Source organism: Podarcis cretensis, assembly GCF_951804945.1.
Source record: "Podarcis cretensis genome assembly, chromosome: 3".
NCBI classification, from domain to species: domain Eukaryota; kingdom Metazoa; phylum Chordata; class Lepidosauria; order Squamata; family Lacertidae; genus Podarcis; species Podarcis cretensis.
In genome coordinates this window covers 90,661,300-90,687,582 of record NC_137172.1, presented here as the reverse complement: position 1 = coordinate 90,687,582, position 26,283 = coordinate 90,661,300, and the positions used below count along the sequence as shown (strand labels likewise).

The 26,283-nt window shown below is 43.7% G+C and overlaps 1 protein-coding gene across 4 annotated transcripts in view; it reads right to left on the bottom strand.

Moving 5' to 3' along the window:
* Positions 1-26,283, bottom strand: part of EYS (eyes shut homolog) — a 490,906-nt gene that overhangs the window by 72,165 nt on the left and 392,458 nt on the right. For all 4 annotated transcript variants that reach the window (XM_079970286.1, XM_079970287.1, XM_079970288.1 and 1 more), the window contains 2 exons: positions 13,659-13,767; positions 12,824-13,044 (listed from right to left, as the gene is read on the bottom strand). In XM_079970286.1, coding sequence (XP_079826412.1) covers positions 12,824-13,044; positions 13,659-13,767 — 330 coding nt within the window. The remainder of the gene's footprint in view (positions 1-12,823; positions 13,045-13,658; positions 13,768-26,283) is intronic.

The following is a 26,283-nucleotide window of genomic DNA, read 5'->3' as shown; positions in this document are numbered from 1 at the left end:
TACATATGCTTCAGGTTACATACGCTTCAGGTTACATACTCCGCTAACCCAGAAATAGTGCTTCAGGTTAAGAACTTTGCTTCAGGATGAGAACAGAAATCATGCTCTGGCGGCACGGCGGCAGCAGGAGGCCCCATTAGCTAAAGTGGTGCTTCAGGTTAAGAACAGTTTCAGGTTAAGAATGGACCTCCAGAATGAATTAAGTACTTAACCTGAGGTACCACTGTATATTTCTTCCTTTCCCTCCACCTTTGTACCTTTCTAGCCAGATTGAAAATACTGCTGAATGTGTTTGTGTTGCAACTGCTTTATAAAAAAGTATTTTCAGATCCATTGGGAGATTGTACATTCTATTAAAATATTCTCTTTTCTCTCTTGTTCTCATCATCCTGGTACAAAAATGAGGGACAGGTTATTGCAGAGTAAATGAATGCAACACACAGCAAGTGGAGAAGAGTCATCAGCAATCTGTGATGGGAGAAGAGGACTCAGCTGGTGACGCATGGTATGGGAATAAATGCTGCAAATTTACAATGGTGCCTATTTCCATCTGTGAAATATTGAAATGTATGGCAGGGTCATTTGTTGGATACTGGCTGTGATAATGTTCTGCTGGCTTTTCAACTCTGTTTTCAATTCAAAAGTTGCTATATTGGAGGTGGAGGTGAAAAGGTCTACAAATATATACTGCTTTTGCACCTGTTCACAGTCATTGTTCCTCAATTTGATGTATTTTGGCACCAATTTCATTTTACTTTCACTCCTACTTTAAAAAGAAAATAAAATAAAAAAGTTTTAACAGAGTTCTTCGCTGTGACTGCAGCCAGTCAGGAATCACTTGGGAAACTGATGATGTCACGGCACAATATAACCAATAATATTTGCCTCTATGACAGTGCAGACTTCCTCAACCTTGGGGGCTCCAGTATTCTGGACTACATCTCCCATAATCCCTGACCACGGGCCAAGCTGGCTGGAACTGATGACAGCTGGAGTCCAAAATATATGGAAGCTGCCAAGCTGGGGAAAGTGGCGATTGTGTACTTAATGTAACAAATCAATCCTCTCTATTGTCCTCTCTCTATAAATGAAAGATCCGCACATGCTTCCCCTACTGCAGGCAGAAGTAAATCACTGAAGAGGAAAATACATGAATTCTTAGAACCTCCTACTTTCTAATGTTGAGGGCAGGGGGAAAAAGGAACATATGTGCTTGGGACCCGATATCAGCTTCTGATCTCTTGGGAATGACCAAAGGAGCCCTAACGCCACCAACCTTCTCCATGTCAAAGGATGTTGCATGTGTTATAAATGTTGCAAGAACCACACTGTTCTGGTAGCTCCCATTAGTGGTGAAAGGTTTGGTAGGCAGTGACTCCCTCAAAATCACTGGCAATATCATTTGGCTCATGTAGCCATGTCTACTGAGTTCTCCCAGGAGAAACAGAATGTCAGGAATGGGCTCTTTACATTGCTGCCTGCCCCGAGTCTTTATGGATAAGTAACTGGAATGCTTACAGCAATTGCCATTCAGTACTCCAGCCAAAGAATGTCAGATTAGGTTTGTGTGTGTGTAAGAGTTTCCAAAGATACCTGTGCTGCTAAAAATGCCACTTTTTCCTTGAAGAGCCTTGGTGGGAAGATAGAATGTAAGTTAAAATGGTCTCCTGTGCCTAGAAGGATCGATCAGGGCAAATGACTTGCATCTGTGTCAAGCGAGAGGCAGATGGAGACGGGCCTTTTCTCTCCTCTCCACACACCAGCTTGTTTGACCTTGCTGCAAAGGTGTGATGCAAAGACTGCCTGCAATGGGCTCTTTACCAATCCAGTCATTTTAATTTCATTACAGTTCTCAGACTCCTTTGCAAACTACTCCTTGGACAACATTCAATAATATTAATATTTCTTCCCCACCCCTTCCCAATCTGGCCCTGCAATTTGTATGACAGTTAGGTGACTTTCCCGCAACTCACTGAAGAAGAAATCTCATTTGTATAAAGAGGCTCCCAGAAGGTCCAAAAGGCTTCTTCACATTCCAAGCTAATCGCTCACATGTGCCAACTGGCAAGGGCATTGGTAATGAAATCTGTTAGAAAAACAATGTAAGCGGCTCTTTGACTACACCAAGGCCCCATTGCCATACACATTGGGAAGAATTATGCATTTTGCAAAGATCTGATTTGCTGCTTGAAGAGCTTAAAGGCTTGTAGTGCTTGCCACCCTCTCCTCTGCAGAGCAAGCATTGTAAAAGAGTTTGACTCCCAAAGCGAATTTTCGAACGTTGGAAAAGCAGAGAACGCAATATTAGTGTTGATAATTGGGCAAATAATAATGGATAAAGACTCATCTTTGGAGAATATTTGTGCTCTCTATCCCCACTGAAATATGTTCTACTCCAAAAGTGATCCTCATTCTCATGAAAAGAGATCTCTCAGGCATCACAGTATATACAGTGTTGGTACTTTCCCTTCCTAATTGGAAGCCTTTTTCCTTATTGTGCTTAGCAAGCTCAATTAAGACCAAAGGAAAGCAGAGGTGCTCTGTTGGTAGCATAGTGTTAGAAACTTATAGTTCAGAAATTCCCAAATGTACCTAGAAGCTAAACTAAATCCTGGCTTACATTTGAACCGCTTAACCGTTAGGACCCTCCAGATGACCTGTTTATGAAATCTCCATCCTGATTTGTTTGTGCAATCATAATCCTACTCTTTTTTAGTGTATTTCCCTGTCACTTTCCTTACTGCAAAAGGTCATTTTAAAAGAGGAGAGAAAAGGTAGGTTTGTTGTATCAGACCAAGGGAACACTTTAACCCACATTGAGTTGTATACAATGAAGTTGTCCTGCTTGTGCAATAGAACCTCCCATCCTTCTCCTCTCTCAGTGCTCCTCTCACCATCAACAGAAATCTGCTCCAGAAGGTTAGGAAAATTCCCAGATTTTGTGTGTGAGGGGGATGGTGGAGAGAAGAACGGAAGGGGAAGTTTCATTGTGCCAATGAGAGTGTTTGCATGAACAGGATGCATCATGCCTAGTATGCCAAATCCCTTCTACCAAATAGTGACGGTATGGAGGTGACCTTGAAGAATCAGGTCATTTCTTTATCTCATTTAAGGGAAGACCAAACAACATGCCATAATGGTAGCCCTTGTGCCTTTAAGTGAGGGATAAGTGATTTAGGTGCACACTAATAGAATACAGTGGGACTTACTTGTGAGTAAACATGCCTTGGACTGTAATATTAAAATCCCAAAGGTGGTATGTAGGCAGGCTAGAACTTTATTTGTATACTTTTATGTCCTAGAAGGGTTTCGGCTGTTTGTTTTAATGAACACAATATGTCTTCCTTTTCATGATTGCTGTAGATAGGACAAGCTCAACTTGACAGAGGAATCCTACAGAAATAAGAAGTGCAGGGAGGGGGGGTTGTCCTTTGCTCTGTTCCCTAGACTTATGCAAAATGTGGGGTTTTAATCTGCCTGTACAAATGTGTCATGTGCAGTCCAGTTCTGTAGAAGTTTATTCATTAATAAAGTGTCACTGAGATCAGTGAGGTTTCTGTCCTGGAAAATATGCTTAGGATTGCAATGCCAGGTACTTCCATCAGTTACAGTCAAATTATTTATTTCCCACCTCTGTAAATATTGCAAAGGTTAACTCTGCTAGCTAACCTGCAAAAAATAGCTTTGTAGAAATGGAAAGGCAAGACAATCAATTCAGATCAAGGCTTATACAATCAATCAATTCAAAGCATGCCTCTGGTGCCAGAGTACGGCCTTTGCAGAATTGTCTTACAAGCCCTAACCAAATATGATAGGGCAGAAGCTACTCTACATGTGATAGGTGGGGAGGGAGTCTCCTTGGGTGGGGAGAATAGCTTTAGCTATTGCCCTCACTATCTTTTTGTGGGCTGGTTGACGAGTGTTCATGTGCATGTGTGTGTGGGGAGTGCTTATTCCTCAAAGAAGAGACTCCCAGAGAAGCTGAAATTGATTTTTATCAAGGCAGAGTCTTGAGCAGCTCCTCAGTGCTTTCACATCAGCAGCCAGTGTCAAGGCAAAGTCAAAAGACGCAACGTCACTGCTAAAACTGCTCAGGCTTTCCTCACAGTTTGCTTTGGCACTGGTGCAAAACTCCTCTTCGCCAGCTAAGTTCTGGCACAAGACTGGCATAACATGCTATGGGTATGTGATTTGTGTCCCTCACCATCAGCGATCGTGCTGGCGTTCCAATAGGCGCCCGTCACACTTGTGCCATCATGATCCAGATAGCATTCCAAATCACAACAGCTCTACTTGCTGGGGAAGAACTGTATGAACTCAGCAATATTATATAGTAATTAATGCTGCTGCTAAGGTTCAGAAAAGGGAGCTTAAAAAAGCATTACAAGCCCAACCCCATGCATAATTCTGTCTCAGCTTATAATAGGCTCAGTCTGCCACAAATCCTGTTTCCCGTTGCCTCATTCCTTTCCACCTAAACATGCTTTGTTGCAGTGGCATGGAGGTATCATGGATGGTGGTTGGAGATTCCATTAGGGCCTATATAATGGTACACACCCCTTCATGGATCACTGCCTTGCCGTGGCGAAGGGGCTTGAAGAACTCAGGGAAGCTATGAACTATGCCGAGCAGGGCACCCAAGATGAATAGGTCATAGTGGAGAGTTTTGACCAAACGTGATCCACCTGGAGGAGGAACCGGCAAGCCACTCCAGTATCCCTGCCAAGAAAACTCCATGGACAAAGACAACAGGCATATAAAAGTTATGACACTGGAAGATGAGCCCCTCAGGTCGGAAGGCGTCCAACATGCTACTGGGGAAGAGTGGAGGACAAGTACAAGTAGATCCAGAGCTGATGAAGCAGATGGGCCAAAGCCGAAAGGACGCTCAGTTGTGGATATGTCTGGAAGCGAAGGAAAGTCCAATGCTGTAAAGAAAAATATTGCATAGGAACCTGGAATATAAGAACCATGAACCTGGGTAAGTTGGATGTGGTCAAAAGTGAGATGGCAAGAATAAATATTGACATCCTGGGCATCAGTGAACTAAAATGGACGGGAATGGGCAAATTCAGTTTGGATGACCATCATATCTACTACTGTGGGCAAGAAACCCGCAAAAGAAATGGAGTGGCCATCATAGTCAACAAAAGAGTGGCAAAAGCTTCTACTGGGATGCGATCTCAAAAATGATAGAATGATCTTGATACGAATCCAAGGCAGACCTTTTAACATAACAGTAATCTAAGTTTATGCACCAACTACTGGTGCTGAAGAAACTGAAATTGACCAATTCTATGAAGACTTACAACACCTTATTGAAGTGACACCAAAGAAGGATGTTCTTCTCATTATAGGGGATTGGAATGCTAAAGTAGGGAATCAAGAGATAAAAGGAACAACTGGCAAGTTTGGCCTTGGAGAGCAAAACGAAGCAGGGTAAAGGCTAATAGAGTTCTGTCAAGAGAACAAGCTGGTGATCACAAACACGCTTTTCCAACAACACAAGAGACGACTCTACACATGGACATCACCAGATGGGCAGCATCGAAATCAGATTGATTATATTCTCTGCAGCCAAAGATGGAGAAGCTCTATACAGTCAGCAAAAACAAGACCTGGAGCTGACTGTGGCTCAGATCATCAGCTTCTTATAGCAAAATTCAAGCTTAAACTGAAGAAAGTAGGAAAAACCACTGGGCCGGTAAGATACAATCTAAATCAAATCCCTTATGAATACACAGTGGAAGTGAGGAACAGGTTTAAGGATTTAGATTTGCTGGACAGAGTGCCTGAAGAACTATGGATGGAGGCTCGCAACATTATACAGGAGGCAGCAACGAAAACCATCCCAATGAAAAGGAAATGCAAGAAAGCAAAGTGGCTGTCCAATAAGGCCTTACAAATAGCGGGGGAAAGAAGGCAAGCAAAATGCGAGGGAGATAGAGAAAGATACAGGAAATTGAATGCAGATTTCCCAAAAAGTAGCAAGGAGAGACAAGAAGGCCTTCTTAAACGAGCAATGCAAAGAAATAGAGGAAAGCAACAGAATGGGAAGAACCAGAGATCTGTTCAAGAAAATTGGAGATATGAAAGGAACATTTCGTTCAAAGATTACCATAATAAAGGACAAAAGTGGTAAGGACCTAACAGAAGCAGAAGACATCAAGAAGAGGTGGCAAGAATACACAGAGGAATTATACCAGAAAGATATGGATGTCTCGTGCACCCCAGGTAGTGTGGTTGCTGACCTTGAGCCAGACATCCTGGAGAGTGAAGTCAAATGGGCCTTAGAAAGCACTGCAAATAACAAGGCCAGCTGAACTATTTAAAATTTTAAAAGATGATGATGTTAAGGTGCTACACTCAATATGCCAGCAAGTTTGGAAAACTCAGCAGTGGCCAGAGGACTGGAGAAGATCAGTCTACATCCCAATCCCAAAGAAGGGCAGTGCCAAAGAATGCTCCAACTACCGCACAATTGCACTCATTTCACATGCTAGCAAGGTAATGCTTAAAATTCTACAAGGAAGGCTCAAGCAGTATGTGGACCGAGAACTCCCAGAGGTGCAAGCTAGATTTAGAAGAGGCAGAGGAACCAGAGACCAAACTGCAAACATGCCCTGGATTATGGAGAAAGCTAGAGAGTTCCAGAAAGACATCTACTTCTGCTTCATTGACTATGCAAAAGCCTTTGACTGTGTCGACCACAGCAAACTATGACAAGTTCTTAAAGAAATGGGAGTGCCTGATCACCTCATCTGTCTCCTGAGAAATCTCTATGTGGGACAAGAAGCTACAGTTAGAACTGGATATGGAACAACTGATTGGTTCAAAATTGGGAAAGGAGTACGACAAGGCTGTATTTTGTCTCTCTGTTTATTTAACTTATATGGAGAATTCATCATGCGAAAGGCTGGGCTGGATGAATCCCTAGCCGGAATTAAGATTGCTGGAAGAAATATATGCATCAGATATGCAGATGACACAACCTTGATGGCAGAAAGTGAGGAGGAATTAAAGAACCTTTTATTGAGGGTGAAAGAGGAGAGCGCAAAATATGGTCTGAAACTCAACATCAAAAAAACGAAGATCATGGCCACTGGGCCCATCACCTCTGGCAAATAGAAGGGGAAGAAATGGAGGCAGTGAGAAATTTTACTTTCTTGGGCTCCATGATCACTGCAGATGGTGACAGCAGCCACAAAATTAAGAGACGCCTGCTTCTTGGGAGGAAAGCAATGACAAACCTAGACAGCATCTTAAAAAGTAGAGACATCACCTTGCCAACAAAGGTTCGTATAGTAAAAGCTATGGTTTTCCCAGTAGTGATGTATGGAAGTGAGAGCTGGACCATAAAGAAGGCTGACATCCGAAGAATTGATGCTTTTGAATTATGGTGCTGGAGGAGACTCTTGAGAGTCCCATGGACTGCAAGAAGATAAAACCTATCCATTCTTAAGGAAATCAGCCCTGAGTGCTCACTGGAAGGACAGATCGTGAAGCTGAGGCTCCAATACTTTGGCCACCTCATGAGAAGAGAAGACTCCCTGGAAAAGACCCTGATGTTGGGAAAGATGGAGGGCACAAGGAGAAGGGGACGACAGAGGACAAGATGGTTGGATAGTGTCTTCAAAGCTACAAACATGAGTCTGACCAAACTGCGGGAGGCAGTGGAAGACAGAAGTGCCTGGCATGCTCTGGTCCATGGGGTCACGAAGAGTCGGACACGACTAAACGACTAAACAAACAAAACAATGGTACACAATGTCTAGGGTTGCCAGAACCTACAGGAAATTTAACCACTACTTGTACTTTCTACAGCCATATCCTGGAGTTCCTAGTGAACTTGGGAGCATTTAGGTTGGGCCTGGAAGGGATGGAAGGACCTGTCAATTTTGGTTCTCTCAGTTTTTCATCCCCCCCCCATATTAAATTCAGTTCTCCAAATCTCTGCGGCAATTTGCATCCCCCTCCAAAACAACAAAACAAAAACAACCCCTTGTGAAAATTCATCAGCGCTTTAGTATTTTTGTATGCAACTTTGCCTAATAAACACCATTTTGCAAAGCAACTTTCCCTAATATAATTCATTTTTGGCATGTTATTGTCAGGAATATACACATTTTTACATACATCTTACCCTAGTGTATACATTTTTGTGCACCTTACTTGGCTGGTGAGCTGCATTGCAAGATTGAGAGACATGTGCATTCCGAAGATAGCTGTGTTCGCATTTTATTTCAGAAAGTTCAAATATCGCCGATTCACCTTTAAATGTGAACATAATCAAGTTTCTCCCCCATCCCCAGTGCCATGGCAGAATGCAGTCCCTGATGACCCCAAACATTTTTACGGGCTAATGGAAGCCCCATCGCCACCCACAAGCTCCCATGGTTGCCTCTGACATTTGTCTCATGGGCAGATGTGGGGCTGGAAGCTCCCCTAGGCTGGATATGAATCAAGCTGAACTTCTGTGAGTTTATTCAGGCCTAATCTGGAGTGTGCCTAAATTAACTTATTGAAATAAAAAAAAAAAACAACATTCCAATTTGAGCCCACAGATGTCGGTGTGATTTGAGTGCTGGAAAAATGTCATCCCACTGTTTCACATTGTCCCTGAGCAAGTGAGAACTTCTAACAGCAGCTGCTACAAGGTCAGTTTTCTCTTGGAAGGAAAGAGTACTAGAGACTTTGTATAGTGGCTTTGCAATACCTTCATATTTACAAATAGCACGTGGGGTGGGGTGGGGTGCGGGATGTCCTTACAGCTGCAGCATTTTCTTCAAATGCAAGGAATGTATTTTTTTCGTTATCACATTCCTTCTTGAACAAAAATTGGTATTTGTTTTGTAGGAAAGCTGTACTTGAAAGGTCACTAGTTCATCCTTGGGAAACCAGTCTTCTAGGAGATTTTGATAATTACACTGTTTACAGTGTTCTGAAGTCTGAAGATAAGCTACTCTCTATTGAAATTTATTGTTAATTGACTTTGATTTTCCGGTCTTAATTAATTGATTAACATTAATGGAGCCATCTGCTGTTCCAATACTTGCCGAACAACAACAGTAAGAATAATTGCTTATGAGAATAGTTCAGGACGTTGAAAGCACACCCGTGTATGGGTGTAATTAACTTTCTGGTTTTGCTCAGCACTACGAAAACTAAGCTCATGTATGTTTACATTTTGACAAGCTTTTAAGCAGCCAGAAATACATTTATTCATCAACCACTACCAATGTGTTTTTGACACGATCATTGATATGGGAATTCTATGAGCTGTTTCCACAACACTATAGCCTTTTAATTCCTGCCAAACCCTGATGAAAATGTGGCACATTATCTGCTCACTCTTCTCTGCTTTTAAAAAAAGAACCTTCTGTACCATAGGAGTCCAAAGAGATTTGACCACTCAACTGGCAGACTAAACACAGTTTCTCTGAGCTAAAATTCTTACTCTAGGAACAGAATGCACCTTGAAAGCATTTCAATCCTACAAATTTTAACAGGTCTGGATTGTACTCACAGGGTCACTGACATGTTTATGCCACTTTGGGTGGCAAGTGCAAATCACAGTTTGCCTATACGGATGTAACAACAAACCATGGCTTGCCACAAATGAGGAAATCACTGATGTAGTGGCATGCACTAAGGGAGGAGGGAGAGTGATATATGTGAATAGATTCACAGAGCTGGAAGGTAATCTCACTTACTCACCTACCACATTCATATCCTACTCTTCATCCTGACCATTCAAGGCACTCCACATTTTATCCTCATCATGATGCTGTGAGGCAGGTATCTGAGAGTTGGCTACTCATTCAACCAAGTTGAGCTTTAAGCCTGAGCAAAGATTTCAGCCTGGCTTTCCAATCCAAAGTCAATACTCTAGCCACTGCAGTCCCTTCATTACTCGCATAGAAAGCTGCTTTTTACAGTGACCCTCTGTAACTTGATGCAATGTGGGAATACACCTTGCCACATGCGAACTCCTGGATGACATGGAGAAGTTCCATGCTGGCATGGAAATGCTACACAGGACCCAAGAAGAGCCTGCAGGATCAGGCCAACAGCCCATCTTGTCCAGAATCTCATCCAACCAGTTGTCTGTGAGGAACATGCAAGCTGGACACAAGCACAAGAGCACTCTTTCCTCCTGCTGTTTCCAGCAACTTGTTGTGTCACTGGGAGTGCCAACAGACATAGGACACAGAAACCCATCATAGGGAAGTGGCAATAAAACCTGATATGCACAGGGTGGGGGAAACTAACACGGGGATGGGAGAACCTGTGGCCTTCCCAGTGCTTTTGGACTGCAACTCCCATCAGTCCGAGCCAGTTTGGCCAATGGTCAGGGGGGACGGGAGCTGCAGTCCAGCAACACTGAGAGGGCCACCTCCATCTCTGCTGTAGCCTACAGTTCAGTACACCGGTTCCATTGATGTCAGCTATCACCCAGTAGTTTATTAGGCTCTAAAGCGGCCCTTAAAGGTAAAGGGACCCCTGACTGTTAGGTCCAGTAGTGACTGACTCTGGGGTTGCAGCACTCATCTCGCTTTATTGGCCGAGGGAGCCGGCATTTGTCCGCAGACAGCTTCTGGGTCATGTGGCCAGCATGACTAAGCCGCTTCCGGCGAATCAGAGCAGCGCACAGAAACACTGTTTACCTTCCCACCTGTTTATCTACTTGCACTTTGACGTGCTTTTGAACTGCTAGGTTGGCAGGAGCAGGGACCGAGCAATGGGAGCTCACCCCGTTGCGGGGATTCGAACCGCTGAGCTTCTGATCGGCAAGTCCTAGGCTCTGTGGTTTAACCCACAGCGTCACCCCCGTCCCTTAAAGCACCCCTTGGTATAATAATAATAATAATAATAATAATAATAATAATAATAATAATAAATTTTATTTATATCCCGCCCTCCCCAGCCGAAACCGGGCTCAGGGCGGCTAACAACACTGAAGTAGTGCAACATTATAAAAACATTATAAAAATTAATTAAAATCAAAATTGATGGCAACCATAAACTAAAGTTTTGTAAAGATTGCCAAAGGAGGGAGTCAGGCTGCACCCTGACCAAAGGCCTGGCGGAACAGCTCTGTCTTGCAGGCCCTGCAGAAAGATGTCAAGTCCTGCAGGGCCCTAGTCCCTTGTGACAGAGCATGAGACAAATTGGTCAATCCCGCTTTAAAAGAAAACTTGAGAATCCCCTGCATTATCTCATTCCCTCACTTTAAACAATCAGTTGCTTTCTCAGGTTTGTTCTTTCCTATTGGGAATGTGCACTAATGGGAACTGAGATTCCTGCATGGGGGTGCTCTTGAATGGGATTCCTGCGCTGTACTTTGAAGGCAACTTGGAAACTCAAACTTTCGGTCATTCACAGCCACTATGTTTCTATATTGGTGCTAAGAGGCTTAGCCTTCAATGCCCTCCGCCTGCAGTGAAGCAAAATATTAGAGCTTTCAGCACTCGGCTTTATCTCCCAGTAGTCTTATCATAAACTATGGAATCGAGATCTGAGTTTCTAGCTTGTGGTTTAATTGCTTATTTAACAGCCTGTGGTTTTTCAGAGATGAAATCTCTAGGAAGGCTTTTCCGATGTTCCGGTATCACCAAGCAATGAAGAGAAAGATATTTGTAACTGCTATTAAACCAGCTTAAGTTAAAAGACTGGCAGCATTTTAGATGACTGTGAACTATTTCAGTTTTGTACACAGAGTCAAAATGGTTATTTAATTGCTTTATGTGGCAAGCATGATTGTTAAACAAGGCTCTAAGTTGTGGTGTTGTTTTGCTGCTGCTGTTGTAATAAATCAGCATCTTGACATGTTTTATGGTCTCCATCAACAAAAACCTTTAAAAACCCTCAACTATTTTAAAATGCATTTTTAAAAATTGAATTGTGAATGAGGTGGATAGATTGCATTCAAGTTCATTGCATAGTTTTGCTCTGATCGGTGCCTTCCGCAACTCCCAGATGGAATATCTTGGACTGGGATTATCTCTAATCTCACAGGAAGAGACTTTATCACTGCCTATGTGAATCAAAGAATAGTTCCTGTTCATTAAAGGGAGAAGCACCTTAGTCAACTCCCTGATTTCAGTTCCATCGGGAATATGTGAAATCCTCGTATTTCATGCTTCAGTTGTAGATGTCTTTGTTTTGTTTTTGAAATATTGTCTCTTCTCCCATATAGAAGCAGAGGGAGAAGTTGGACGCAGGGCTCTGCCCTACGAAGGCACCAGCCCTGTTAGGCATCTCCCTCCCTCAACTGTTGCCTGACTGTGGCAGAGGGAGAAATTGGAAGCAGGATCAGTCCTTTGGCTCCACTAAGAAACCAGCTGCACTTGGCTCCTCCTATTCCTGAATGGCTTCCTTTCCATTATCAGAACAACTACTGGTATGTAACTATTAAGTGGTGCCTGAGTTTTCTTGTTTTCCTCTTCCCTCCCCATCCCATTTTTCCTTTTGGGCAAAGTCTTGTAAGTGGAAGCTATCTTGCTTTTATTGAACTCATGCAAGCTGCTCTGGAAGCCTTTCTAGCTGAAGAGTGGGCTAAAAATGCTTCAGATAAATCAACAAACAAACAATATAATTGTTTTTCCAGAAGGGACAAGTTCTACTCCCACAAGGGCTATTAAAAACATGGAAGAAAAACAACATTTGTAGTAAATTAATTGAAGAGCAGATTAAAAATGCCTCAAAAAAACAAACAAACTATGCACACAAACACACACACACACAGTGCAATGATTTAATGAGGGAAGCTAATCAGGCAGCGAAGGAATTTAAATATAAAACATAAGGACCTGATGCCTACCTGGTGCAAGTGCCACCATTGCGGCATGGATGATAGTCACAAACAGGGACATTGCAGTTCTCAATGTTCCTTCCTCCCAAGGCTTCGTCTATGATGAAGAGTTCTTTGTTGTTCACCTGGAACTCCCTAATGCAGCCTCTGAAGCCATAAATCCACCCAGAACTCGGATGAATCTTAATGTGATCTGGGACATTCCCAAGGAATATTGGCCCAAAGGTAACCTGAAAAGGATCACAATAAATAAGCGTATACACACAAAAATAAATCAGCCCTTACTGCAACTGCCTATAGACTCTATTCATGAAGGAAACTGAGGGAGTAGGACACAGAAACGTGGTTCATCTTGTACTCATAAGCGTACAAATGTTTCCTGCTTCATCCATGGGTGTGCCTGGGATTCTAACTTCATGACAGCTTGATCTCCAGATATTGCTGAACTCCATGTCCCATTATGCTTGGCCATGGGGCCATGCTGGCTGTGGCTGATGGGATTTGTAGTCCAACAATACCTGGAGGGCACCGCCATGTTGATTACTGCTGATGTAAGTAATCCAGAGACTGTATGGGTGACATAAGGCTGCTCCAGACAACTACCAGTTCACTAACACAAGTCCCATTGACATAAACCGAAGATGTACACGAGTATTATCTCTAATTTCTATTGGATGTGCAGCATACCCAAAGGATTGCATCTAAATGGTCGTTGCAATGAAACAACGTTTGCTCCATCTAATAATAAAAAGGGAAGTTAATAAATCATGCTTCCAATGACTTGTGAGATAAATGGAAATAGTTGGGTTACAGTGTGACTTTGGGCTGGGATTTGCAAGTTCACCTGAGTCAACCGATGTGGCAGAAAGAGCCCCCGACGTACAGGAGGATTTTCATTTGCAGTCATTTCAAGCAGGCAATGGCCTTCGGGACTGTCAGAAGGCAACATATAGCTGGAAGGAAGCAGAAGAACTCATTGTTTGGGATGGGAAACAAGAATTGTTATGAAAATGGATTGCTAGCGTGAGAGTTAAATCTGGCATGGGCCTGGTTCCTATATGTGACAGCCCCCAGATGAACGTATGTGGAAGAGTGCATGGCCGCCGAAGGAAAATGAGTGGACAAACCACTTGTTTTGAACCAGCACCAACACTTGGGTCCAACACATGTGGCCACCACAAGTTGTGGTGGCTACATGTACAGGCCAAGCAGGGAAATGCTGGTTTATAAAGAACCATCAGACTGCAGCAGACGAGGGAAGAGAAAAGATGCAGGGTTGCTCCACTGGCACAGCTGAGAAAGCAGCAACTTTTGGCTCCTCTTCTCCTTGAACTTTTCCACCCCAGCTGGTCATTGCAGCTAAGAACTTTGCCCCCAAGTTTGTTTATTTCCTCCTCCCTCTGAATTCATTTTCCTTTTGTGTCATGTCCTTTTAGAATGCAAAACCTGAGGACACAGGCTGTCTTTTGTGTGATCTGCAGCTTTTGGGGAGTATTTTTTGGGGGGCTGAAAAGTTGAATAAGGGAGGGCCGTGACTCAGTGGTAGAGCATCTGCTTTGCATGCAGAAGGTTCCATGTTCAATCCCAGGTAGGGCTAAGAGAGATTCCTGCCTGAAACCCTGGAGAGCTGCTGTCAGTCAGTGTAAACAATATTGATGTAGACGGATCAATAGTCTGACCAATAGTAAGGCACCTTAAAGGTAAAGGGTAAAGGGACCCCTGACCATGAGGTCCAGTTGTGACCCACTCTGGGGTTACGGTGCTCATCTCGCTTTATTGGCCAAGGGAGCTGGCATACAGCTTCCGGGTCATGTGGCCAGCATGACTAAGCCACTTCTGGCAAACCAGAGCAGCGCACGGAAATGCTGTTTACCTTCCTGCCGGAGCGGTACCTATTTATCTACTTGCACTTTGACGTGCTTTCGAACTGCTAAGTTGGCAGGAGCAGGGACCGAGCAACGGGAGCTCACCCCATCACGGGGATTCGAACCGCCGACCTTCTGATCGGCAAGTCCTAGGCTCTGTGGTTTAACCCACAGTACCACCTGCGTCCCTTACTATGTCCCTAAACATTATTTAAATGGATAAATAATAAAGCCAGTACCTCCATTGCTCTCTCTCTCTCTCTCTCTCTCTCTCTCTCTCTCTCTCTCTCTCACACACACACACACACACACACACACACACACACAGAGAGAGAGAGAGAGAGAGAGAGAGAGAGATTATAAGGGGTGGTCTCCATGTGTATGAACTTGTAAAGAGATATATGGAAAGTTGGCAGGTTATATAGACTTTCAAAAGCAGACCAAAGTTCTAAGTTCATTTCTTTTTTCTTTTTTAAGGTATCCCTTTTTTATTACTCCCCTAACGCCTATTGTTTCAGAATCTGAAATGTACACAGAAAAAAGAGAGTGAGGGCGGGGGGGTGGAATCTTTTTACATGTGTAAGCACTGTAGATACTGATGAATTCTACTAACTGTGGTTGACATATACTTTCCCTGGTGTGGGTGATTGTTGAACAAGTAACATCAGTGCTGAATGATAGTGAACTCTCTAGTCAGACGTTTTCCTTTCTGCTGGTCTACGGGGGAAATAGAAATGCTTTGGAAAACGAAGGGCTGTACCTACAAGCATCAAGATTACACTGCGATAAGAGTTATCACAACTCACAAAGGATGCTATTAATGTATACACTGGTACTGAATTTTGGAGATAAAGCAGGACACAAGGTTAAGGGAATTTGTAAAATAAATGCAAGGGATGTCAAATAAGCTACTGAGAACTCTTTGGGGCTTTTTTTCAATGTGATCAAATCTGAGGGGAGAACGTCATGTACATTATCAGCAATAAAAAACCCATTCCCAAAGGATAGCTTTCACATAATTGTTTTTAAATTATTATTTTGTGAGGGTGGGGGAAAAAACCCCCTCTGTGAGTGCTAATTATTATTTCAGCGGTTGTCAAATGTGAGAACATAATGGGAAAGCGCTTAATTAAAATGAGCACTCAATTTGGTGAAAGCATCCTTTCCCCCCATGCTTCATTTTGAATTTCCACTTAACATTTGCGCCTGGCAACCTAATGTCAACACTCGCACCCCAATCAAGGCATCCACTGGCGCTGAGAGGCAGGCAGGAATCTGTTGCATGTGCTGGGGGTCCCTGCTCAACCCAGTAAAGAGGGCTAGTCTGCAGGAGAAACAGAAGGCACTGAGCATCTATTACCACACTGTAATACAGAAAAGCTCCAAAGATAAAGGGAGCCATAACCTTTTTGAAATTCCTGCACTTGGAACAAATGTATCAGTATCCTTGATAGCAAGTGTCAGTGCTGAATCTTATCTCTGGACTTTTGCAGAACGTTTTGGAAGAGGCTGCCCTGCCCGTGGAATAAGGTTCAAGCCAAGAGTGAGGAAAATTCTTTTTGCTGAAGGATCAGTCACCTATGGGAAACATTGGGGGCCCATGGTGGCTTGAGCCATAGGCTAAAGTGGGTGGAGTTTGCAGGATTGCACAGTGAGGGTTGTGATGTTAACATGTGAGAGTGCTGGAGGTGAAATAGTTAAACAGGTTACCCAATCAGAACCCAGGGGGGTGGAGTCAGAGGGACTATAAAACCAGCTCTGGGAGGGGCGAAGGGAGGAGTTTGTTGGGAGTTGGGTGGTTGGTTGGAGTGGGAGTGAATTGGGATAGAGTCTGTGGGTAGGTTGAGTTAGTGTAGCAAAATAAGCTGAGTCAGGAACAGTTAGGAGCTAGGAAGACAAGTAAATATCTGAGAGGTGGTTTAGTGAGTGAGAGCAGGTAGTGGAAGTTATAGGTCTGGATAGGCACCCCATGATTGAAATTGACTGATATCATTTATGAAACCACACACTTGTTAAACTGCAATAAATAAACAGAAGTTTATGTTCCAATTTAACCCTGACTGGACTCAGTATTGTACCAGGTAGGGCCTGGGTGGTAGCAGTGAGAAATAAAGTGGTGGCACAGGGATCAATAGATGGTGAAATGCCCGATACCCTGTGTGATTGCCACAAGGGTTTTGTGGGGTGTGTTTTTTTGAGAAATACAAATGGGGAGAGCACTGTAGCACACATGTCCCACTTGTGGGCTTCCCATGGGCATCTGGTTGACATTTGGGCACCTGAGTCAAACCACACACAACATGGCGGTTCTTTGCCAGGGAAGAAGCAGGGAGTGAAGCTCTACATCAGGAACAAGGCGGAGGAGTGAAGATCTACATGCAGAGTGTTCCTCCCAGCCTGGATCTGCTGCCCCTATGGATCATGCCACCCAAAGCAGTTGTCACATCTTGCCTCATGGGAGGGCTGGCCCTTCTGGTGGACTACTGTGAGAATGGTATGCTGAACTAGATAGGCCTTTGTCTGATCCAGCAGTGCTCTTCATATGAGACCAAACCACTGTATCTATGTCTAAGAAGTGCCCTCATTAGAGCCACCTCTCCAGTACTTGATGCTGTCAACCACCATGCTAGCACTTAATGGCTCTGGACATCCTTGTCTCCAGGCTTCTTGCCTTTGGGTGGAATTCAAAGCATCGTTACAGAGATGGCTGCATCAGTACAAAGCATCAAGCTTGCCTGATGGAACCATCTCCCCTCTCCTCCCCTGCTACCCCCAAGTCTGCAGCCCTGTTTTTCTAGTGGGACTTATTGTCCTGCCTCCTACTAGTGCAACTATGCAGTTTCTTCATTTTCTGCTCGTGAACTCTCTCTAGAGCCTGCTCTGTGGCAGAGGTCACTCCCCTTTCCTTTACACAATGTGAATAACTGGGTGTATCTTTTAGATGCAACCAGATGCATCTTTTAGATGCAACCAGCTATCTTATAAGTGGTAAAAATGGCTGCTGATTGATGGCCATGCTATGGCTGGAATGGATCTAATGGTACTCTTTAAACAGCTCAAGGTTGTCAAGGCCTCAGTTCAGACTGGAGGGCAGGGACACCCAGATCTTGCAAAGCCTGAAGTACGTATATCTGCTGTATAAGGAAATAAACAATCTCAACTCACAGACTCCCGCAACCCTTGCAGCCTGGACTGTGGTGTCTTGGGGGGAGGGGGGAAGGTAGCCATTTGAACAATGACTCCACTGTGGGGATAATGCCTTCACTGCCACTCCAATTTCAACTCTCTATACTCCTGGGCAGAGTCTACTTTCTCCTACCTGGCTTTCTGTGGCCTCACTTTAACAAGTTCAGAGAAGGCAGGGTGGGAGACCATGGGCCTCCTATCAGCAAGGGTAGCTCTGTCTTGAGAACCTGCACGGAATGGTCTTTCTTTTGCTACCACCCACATGAGAAGGCAACACACTAGGTCAAGGTATCCTTAGGCAACTGGTAAGCACGACACAGATTTAATCAAAAATACATGAACTGTCCTGCAGATCCACCACTTCCTACAGACAGAATCTCTAGAGCAGGCATGTGGCTACTAGCTACACATTTTTATATTTTCTTTGATTAGCAATGTCTAGGAATGCAGCCTCTTCCCCCTGCCCTGACTACAAATATATGAAGTTTGGTATAATGGGACATGTTGCACTTGTACAGAGAAGCTTGCATTTCACAGCATATAAATATTTGTGCATGTGATGCCTGAAACTGATATGGAAACATTTTCTTTACAACTTGAAAATTGGGCCGGGTTCCTGCCTATTAACTCAGCAGAGAGACGGAAGCATTCCGGCTTTTTTTGTAACCAGAAGCCTAGCAGATCACATCAGAAAGACCAATGATGAATCCAGCGGTGCAGCCTCAAGATGTTTTTAAGCTGTATTTTTCATAATTAACCTCATACCGTATGATACCAACCTGCCCTTATGCTATAAACAGTGATGGCAATGCCTAATCGCCTACCTCGCAGCAAACAATAGCTTTTACCCTGTTGTTTTGATGTTTGATGGAAGCATTTCTTCTGTTACTCTGCCACATACCTATGCTAGAAATTTCAACTGTATTTGAAATCCAGCATTCCTCCTTCCCTGTCAAGGTTGCTTCCCGGCCAAAGGAATGCACACGGCAGATAAAGAAGTATTGATAGTTAAAGATAACACTTAAAAAGTCACTTCTGCAGCTCTGGATATTTATGCACACCAGTCTAACAGCTAGGCAGCATCCCCAGGTGTGAGCTCTATGGAGCAGTTGCAGCAGCAGGGGACCACTTTCCCTCTGCTATAGTTTATATACCGTACCTCCTCCCAATGGGCTGTGTGCATGCAGCTGGAGACTGCATCTGTGCAGAAACATCCTCTGCTCACCCCTTTTCAATTCCCTTCTGGTTCAGGGAGAAAGTGGTGCAGGAGAGGGTAGGGAAGCACCTGGCCCTTCTCTTGCCTGACCTGCCTCTTCATCCTCTTCCTCTGACCCATCCTGTGCTCCAGGCCCCTCCAGCTCTGAAGCTTCCCCTGCCCCTGGTTCCTGCCTCCTGGCTGGTACAGGTCCCCAGAAACTACTTCCCTCCTTTCCTGAGTCAGATTCCAGCCCCCCTTTTCCTGGTCCACACTCATCAGCGTCCTGCCATTCCCCCCTCCGGGGATAACCATAAAAAGGCACATGATGTGATTTCTAAACTGGGACTTATGTGTCAAGTACAGAACCTACCTTATGCAACAAATGAAAAATCGCAAACAAATTAAAATAATTGTGGTGTGGGTGTTCTATCCACCAAAACAAGCGTCTTCTGCCTCCTCTCCCACCAAAAAGAAATATATTGTCATAGTTTTCAAGCTGTGCATTGTCAGAACACACTTCTTATCCGCTTAGATGACTTTAAAATGGAATTAGACAAATTCATTGAGTTGTTCTTCAGCATTGGTTCCTCAGATGTTGTGGGATGACAGCTCCCACCCCATCCCTGGCTATTGGCTAAGCTAGCAGGGGATGATGGGAGTTACAGTCCAACAACATCTGGTGACTCAAAGTTGAAGAACACTGGGATAGGTGTATTGGCCACGATGGCCATATGAAATCTTCTACACAGGCAGCATGCCACTGAATGCCACTTGCGGGTGGGAGATAGCTACTGCCAACTTATCTAGCTGGCAAGGTTTCTTGGAGGCATCTGATTGGTCACTATAGTGGATCATTGGTCTCTCTGGTCCAGCAAGGCTCTTCTTATGTTCCTGCAGCCTTACATTATGCATCACATCGCTTTATGTCTCCTATGTATTGCACTGAATCGATGCGAAATATAATTAACATCAGAATATGCACTCCTATCAAATCAGCTATGAATTCACAGAATTCACATTAATCAAGAGAGTGTTTGGGGTCCTTCCCCCCCCACCACCTGACCACAGTGTCATGATAATATACATTCTGTATATTATTCCACAGAGTGGGCATTTCCTATGGAGCCGGCATCTTTCCTTCACTCTCTGTGCAATGCGTTAGGCTTCCTTTGAAAACATTTCAGAAATGACAGCTAGTGCAGAATTCAGCGGCCAGATTACTAACTGGCATCAGATAGTCTGAGCACATTGCACTGATTCTAGCCTGACTGCACTGATCAATACGGCTGGCATGGCTATGGACTCTCCGTAGGGGGTGTCACCACAGGGGTTTGTCACGACGAGTGCTTGTACTTCCAATATTTACAACAGCACTGCTGTGCTCTGGGTCCTATATAAGAACCAGAACTACTCTGCTAAGTAAGCCCTGCAAGTTTTACATCTTTGCCAAATCTCTGACCTTCTCAAGTACATGAAAGATAAACCAAGAATTGCTTTCTGATTAATTTCATTTCAGGTTACCTCCTGATTAATCACTTTCCCACTTCATATTTGAGCTCCTAAATAATGAGCACTCCTAATATTTACCTAACACAATTGCCCACTCACCGCCCGCCGCCCCCCTACCTTCCAGCCTCATTTGTCACCAACTGTAGGTATTTATTGAGATGTAATGGATTACCATCGGCTTACAGCTGCTATTAAACAGAATCTGCTTAAGCCAACTCATATAAATGCATCTTTAAACTCAAATGCTAGCTCTCAGAATGCTGCTCAGGCAAACGTCTCAGCTTGCAACGACAACAGTGAGCGACGGATGGCTCTCTGCGAGGGCGTTTTTCTGTCCTCCCAAAACCACCAGGTGGCAGTAAAGACACATGGCAAAAAAACGGGAAATGCAAAACACCTTCCTTGGCGCTCCTACCACCACCCTTGCCAAATCTCTCTAGTCATTGAAAAGTCTAACTTAAGCCCTAATTGACAGCATGATTGCTTCAGCTTCCTGCTTATATCAAGGGAAACATGGCAAAGTATTTTAAACTGATTACACTTTTGACAATATGGATGAGGATAGGTCCTGAGACATACGATTTTCCTAACTGCACTCATGCATTATAATTACCTTAATGTAATCATGTAAAAAAAAACAACAGAAAACAAAAAACCCCACCACCAGCAGCGCACTCGTGCTTGTGCAAACATACTTAGGGAAATTTTGTTTACATCAATTACAATTTTTATACAATGCTATCACCACAGCCATATTTCCTGGGGATTGCTGCGCAGACCCAACAAAATTAAAATGTCAAATCAGGGAGCGTAAGAAGTCAAGCACACGCTTGGCGGTGGAAGGCTCTGACCTTGCGAAGGCAGAACGGATGCAGGATGATCTTGCGCTGAGCACCAAGAGGGATTTCACACTGGCAGCCAGCTAGACCATATATATATATATATATATATATATATATATATATATATATGTGTGTGTGTGTGTGTGTGTGTGTGTATATATATATATAAATATATAAAATAAAGGCATCCAGCCTTTGGACAAATAATAATACAAACACACACTGCTTACAAGTATCTCTGCCATTTGAATCAGAAGGCTCAGGCATTTTAAATGTAAGACTCGCACACTAATTTTCCACTCTTGCGTGACAAACAACCTCTATCTGCTTAATGTATCACTTGGGGGCTCAGAAATCAAGATGGTTTTACCTGTAAAGTGTTGATATTAAGGGGAGAATTTGAAATGACTACCGTGGAACACCGAAGCAGTAGCTTCATTTACACCCTTGATTAGCCAAAGCAGTTGTCAAGGGGTACATCTAACCAGCTGTCAAGTAATATGCGAGATTTTTCGAGAACTACAATTTTTCTATTGAGCGCACGCGTCCAGGAGTATAAGGATCTAAGGTATGTTTTTCAGATATAACAACCTTTCCCCCTTGAATCTCTAGAGCCATGATGATTAAAAACAGTGACTTCACATTAGCCCCCACTCCAAATAAAAACAGCACCTCCCTAATGGTTTGAGGACTGGTGGGATGGGCTTTGTTTACTACTACTACTACTACTACTATTTACAAATGCACAATTTTTGCCAGCCCTAACCATCATTCTCTTTCCTTGTCTTTTTGGAGGTGCTGGCAAGCCCCCTTAGCAGCATACTTTGGCAGCTTCAAGTATTATACTAAAGCTAAGCCATTAAAAGAAAAGTGTTCTTTTTATGACTGGCATTTTCTTTAAGTGGCAAAATGCATTCCGCAAAGTTCCCAGGATCTTAAAAATCTGCAATATGCAAAAGGAAGCTATTGTGTGGGCATGTAGGGTTAGATCCATGCCCTCTTTCATGTGGATATGATATGTGAGCAGGCGGACCAAGTAATTTCAGTGTCAGCTTCAGGTTCACACTGGGGTTGTGTGCACAGAACTGCCTCCACCTTCAAGGCACCTGAGAAGTCTGCTGAAGTTTGATGACCAAACCCTTTTGGAACCAAGTTAGGAGCAAGGCAATGCAGAGGGCTTATCTATAACTACATAGCTAGACAGATACATTAAAATGATACATTAAAAGGAGCAGTTAACCAAAACGATGAAGAACAATGTGGTCTAGGTCTCCTTTCCACCTCAGATCAGTACTCTGGTGGTATAGCTGTTGCGGAGAAAAACTGTCTGGTTCATAGCCTACCTTCCTTTCACCACCAGGTTATGCTTAAACCATTGTGGTGGTCTCTCCATTGTGGTGTAGTGGTTAAGAGCGATAGACTCATAATCTGGGGAACTGGGTTCGCGTCTCCGCTCCTCCACATGCAGCTGCTGGGTGACCTTGGGCTAGTCACACTTCTCTGAAGTCTCTCAGCCCCACTCACCTCACAGAGTGTTTGTTGTGGGGGAGGAAGGGAAAGGAGAATGTTAGCCGCTTTGAGACTCCTTCAGGTAGTGATAAAGCGGGTTATCAAATCCAAACTCCTCCTCCTCCTCCTCTTCCTCCTCCTCCTCCTCCTCCTCCTCCTCCTCCTCCTCCTCCTCCTCCTCCTCCTCCTCTTCTTCTTCTTCTTCTTCTTCTTCTTCTTCTTCTTCTTCTTCTTCTTCCTCTTCTTCTTCTTCTTCTTCTTCTTCTTCTTCTTCTTCTTCTTCTTCTTCTTCCTAGTGGTCACTGCTATGGACATACAACCTGACTGATTGTCTCCAGGCACTGCGGTTGTCCCACATGACAGGGTTAATGTTGCCACTTTGAGACTCCTTTGGGTAGTGATAAAGCAGGATATCAAATCCAAACTCCTCTTCTTCTTCTTCTTCTTCTTCTTCTTCTTCTTCTTCTTCTTCTTCTTCTTCCATTCTGGTCAAAGTGTACATTCAGACAGCACTTAATTCAGCTCTCCCTGCATTTCTTTACTTGATAACGTATGTGTTTTATATGATCTTCCACATGACATAAAACCCACTTCTGGAAATGTAGCAGAATCTAATGGAATTTTAGCATTCATTTCTGTGTTAATCACTTCTGGCAGGGGGTGTGGGTGGGGAAACCCTGTTAAGGAGGAAAATCACAAGAGTTTTGCACTGTAGTTTTCCTGCTGTTTTCAGGGATGATAGAATCCTAGAAATGTAGAGTGGGAAGGGACCCCCAGGGTCATATAGTCCAACCCCCTTGTAGTTCAAGAACAGCCCTGGGTGGGTTTGAACTGTCGGCATGCAGAGGGCAACAAGGCCAGCTGGCTAGCCCCAGCTGAGTCATCTCCTTTCAGCTGTCCCGCTGCAAAGACCCATCGGCCTCTGGTCCGACGTAAATCAGCGACCTGGGCTTCAAAGCCAAGGCACACTATTTCAGCAGAGTGAACTGCACACACAGAATAGGCATGAGGCTTGTGGAAGCATACTACAACTACGGATTTATTAATCATAAATCAGGACAAAGAAACATGTCGTCTCTCTCTTTGTCTTCTCAGAGAGACAGAGAAAAGCAAAAGCTATATACACACAACGGAAGTTCCCAGCATACTGTGCTGGTATGTAAACAGACATGTGACACACAATGGTTCCATGTCTGCTCCTTAAGGTGGAATGGAAATCTCAACATGAACTACCAACAGGACAGATACACTGACCCATTGCACCACAGTACTGGGTTATATTTTGGCATACATTTATTCCCTGCCAATTTTCATATGGGGGTGGGTGGGTCATGGGGGAACAGACACACACATGAACAATGTGGCAGTATGTCCAGTGTCCATTGTTCTGTCATACTGTGCCCGCCAGTGTGAATGAAATTTAGTGCTACGTGGCAGTCTGTTAATTGAAAAGCCACACAGTTCCACAGGTAAATGCAGTGTAAAACAAATGTTAGAAATCAGGACATAAGAGCTAGCATTATAACCAGAAAACTGACGCAGCAATCTAAGCCTCTGATCTGCCATGTTGGAAGCAATTTGAATCCCTCCACCCAACCCTGCCTTTCACTGCTGGCCTCCGCTGCCATGGAGTTCTGCTGTTGTCCTGGCTAAATGGAGGGCAGAATGCTAGCATTTTGGGTGGATTCTGTGCTAACGCTGCTGCTATCACATGACAGCAATGGCTCTGATTTGGGCTTCTCTGCTGTGCTGTCTGGGAGCTGTGCTGTGAATGCGTGTTTGTCGCTGCCTCCCCCATTCTGTGCTGGCCAAAGGTAGTAGCTGGCCAAAGGTCTATCGCTGCTGGATAGAACTTTGGATTGCCTTCTTAGTCTGGGAGGTGTGAACTGGCATGGTTTGCTTTAAAATGTGAACCGAACAAAACTGTTCTCCATCCCTAACTTCATGCAATGTGTAATGAGTCTACTCACAAACAACTATTTGCATACTTTCCACTTGGTGAGCTCAACCTCTAGGAAGATAATAAGGCTGTTGTATCATCCCTTAAAGACAGAGATGCAAATTAAATTCATATAAATAGATAAACCTTTCGTTTGAATTGAAACAGGAGAGTTTATCAGGACAGGTCCGCAAGCTAGACCCTCATGCAGCAGTGACCGTCACAATGGTCCCCCCTCCCATTTTTGTTACTGTTCTATACACTGATGGTGCTGTATAAACCACACAAAATTAATGCAAGTGACAAATGTGCAGCTTATTGCTTCTTGTGAAAATGCCCCAGGAGTCTATGCAGTAAGTTGCCTACTTGTCTTCAAGTTTTAACCAAAGTTCATATGCATTGTTTGTGACTGTATTTTGGGGGGATATTTCTTCTTATGGTTTACCTATATTACTCATTTTAAATACTGCATTGCCGTCCCCTTTAAGGCAGCTTTAAGGCTCATTCTTACTTTCCCATGACATTCTTTTGCTCTTTTGTCTGAAATACGCAGAGATAGTTAATTAGCTAACAATCACTGAAAAGTGGCCTGAGGTGTAGATCATTATATTAATTTTTTTAAATCTTCTTTTCTGTGTTGTTGTCTTGACCTTTCATACTTTCTAACAACAATGAAAAAAACAAGACTGTGGGGCTTAATTTGCCAATGTAATTAGAGGACCAATGTGTTTCATGGTGAATATATATATTGCTAGTAATCATTCTAGCAATGTCCTTCCTTTGTACCCAATTCTGGTCTAGAGCCAACCTTCCTGAATATGGATGGTCAAATGAAACAGTGTCATCTAGATGTTGTCTTAAAAATGCCTTGCACAATGGTACTGATATTTCCTTATTGGCACTTGAAATATGTTATCTAAAACACACATAAAAGAAAAATGTCTGGATCTGTGGAACTACTTGACATTGGCATTTCATAGTACCGTAATCTTCTTCTTTGGCAATCACTCGTAACCAAGTAAGATTGTCTTCCATAAACATGGTTTTAACAATGAGTCCGTAAGTGACTGTGGAGGCCAATTCTGGATCCACACGTCCTTCCATAGTAGGGACATTGGTTTCCTGGCAGGATTTGTTCACGGTTTGGATTTGCCAAGCGTGTCTTCCTCTTAATACATTCCTCCCTTGTGTCCTGAGTTCGAGCATCTTCAAAGCCCATGACACAGTAATCATAATCATAGTAATCATGGCCCTATGAAGCTGAGGAACAGGTTACTTGAGAAGCTGCCTTATGGAAGAGTTTCTCCTAAAGGTTCCAAAGATATCAGTAGCCTGCTCTGCAATAACTCAGAGCAGGGATTTTAGTGTGGCTGCCCTGGGACAGCATTCCTGTCATGCTACAGCAGCTCGTTACCATGTGT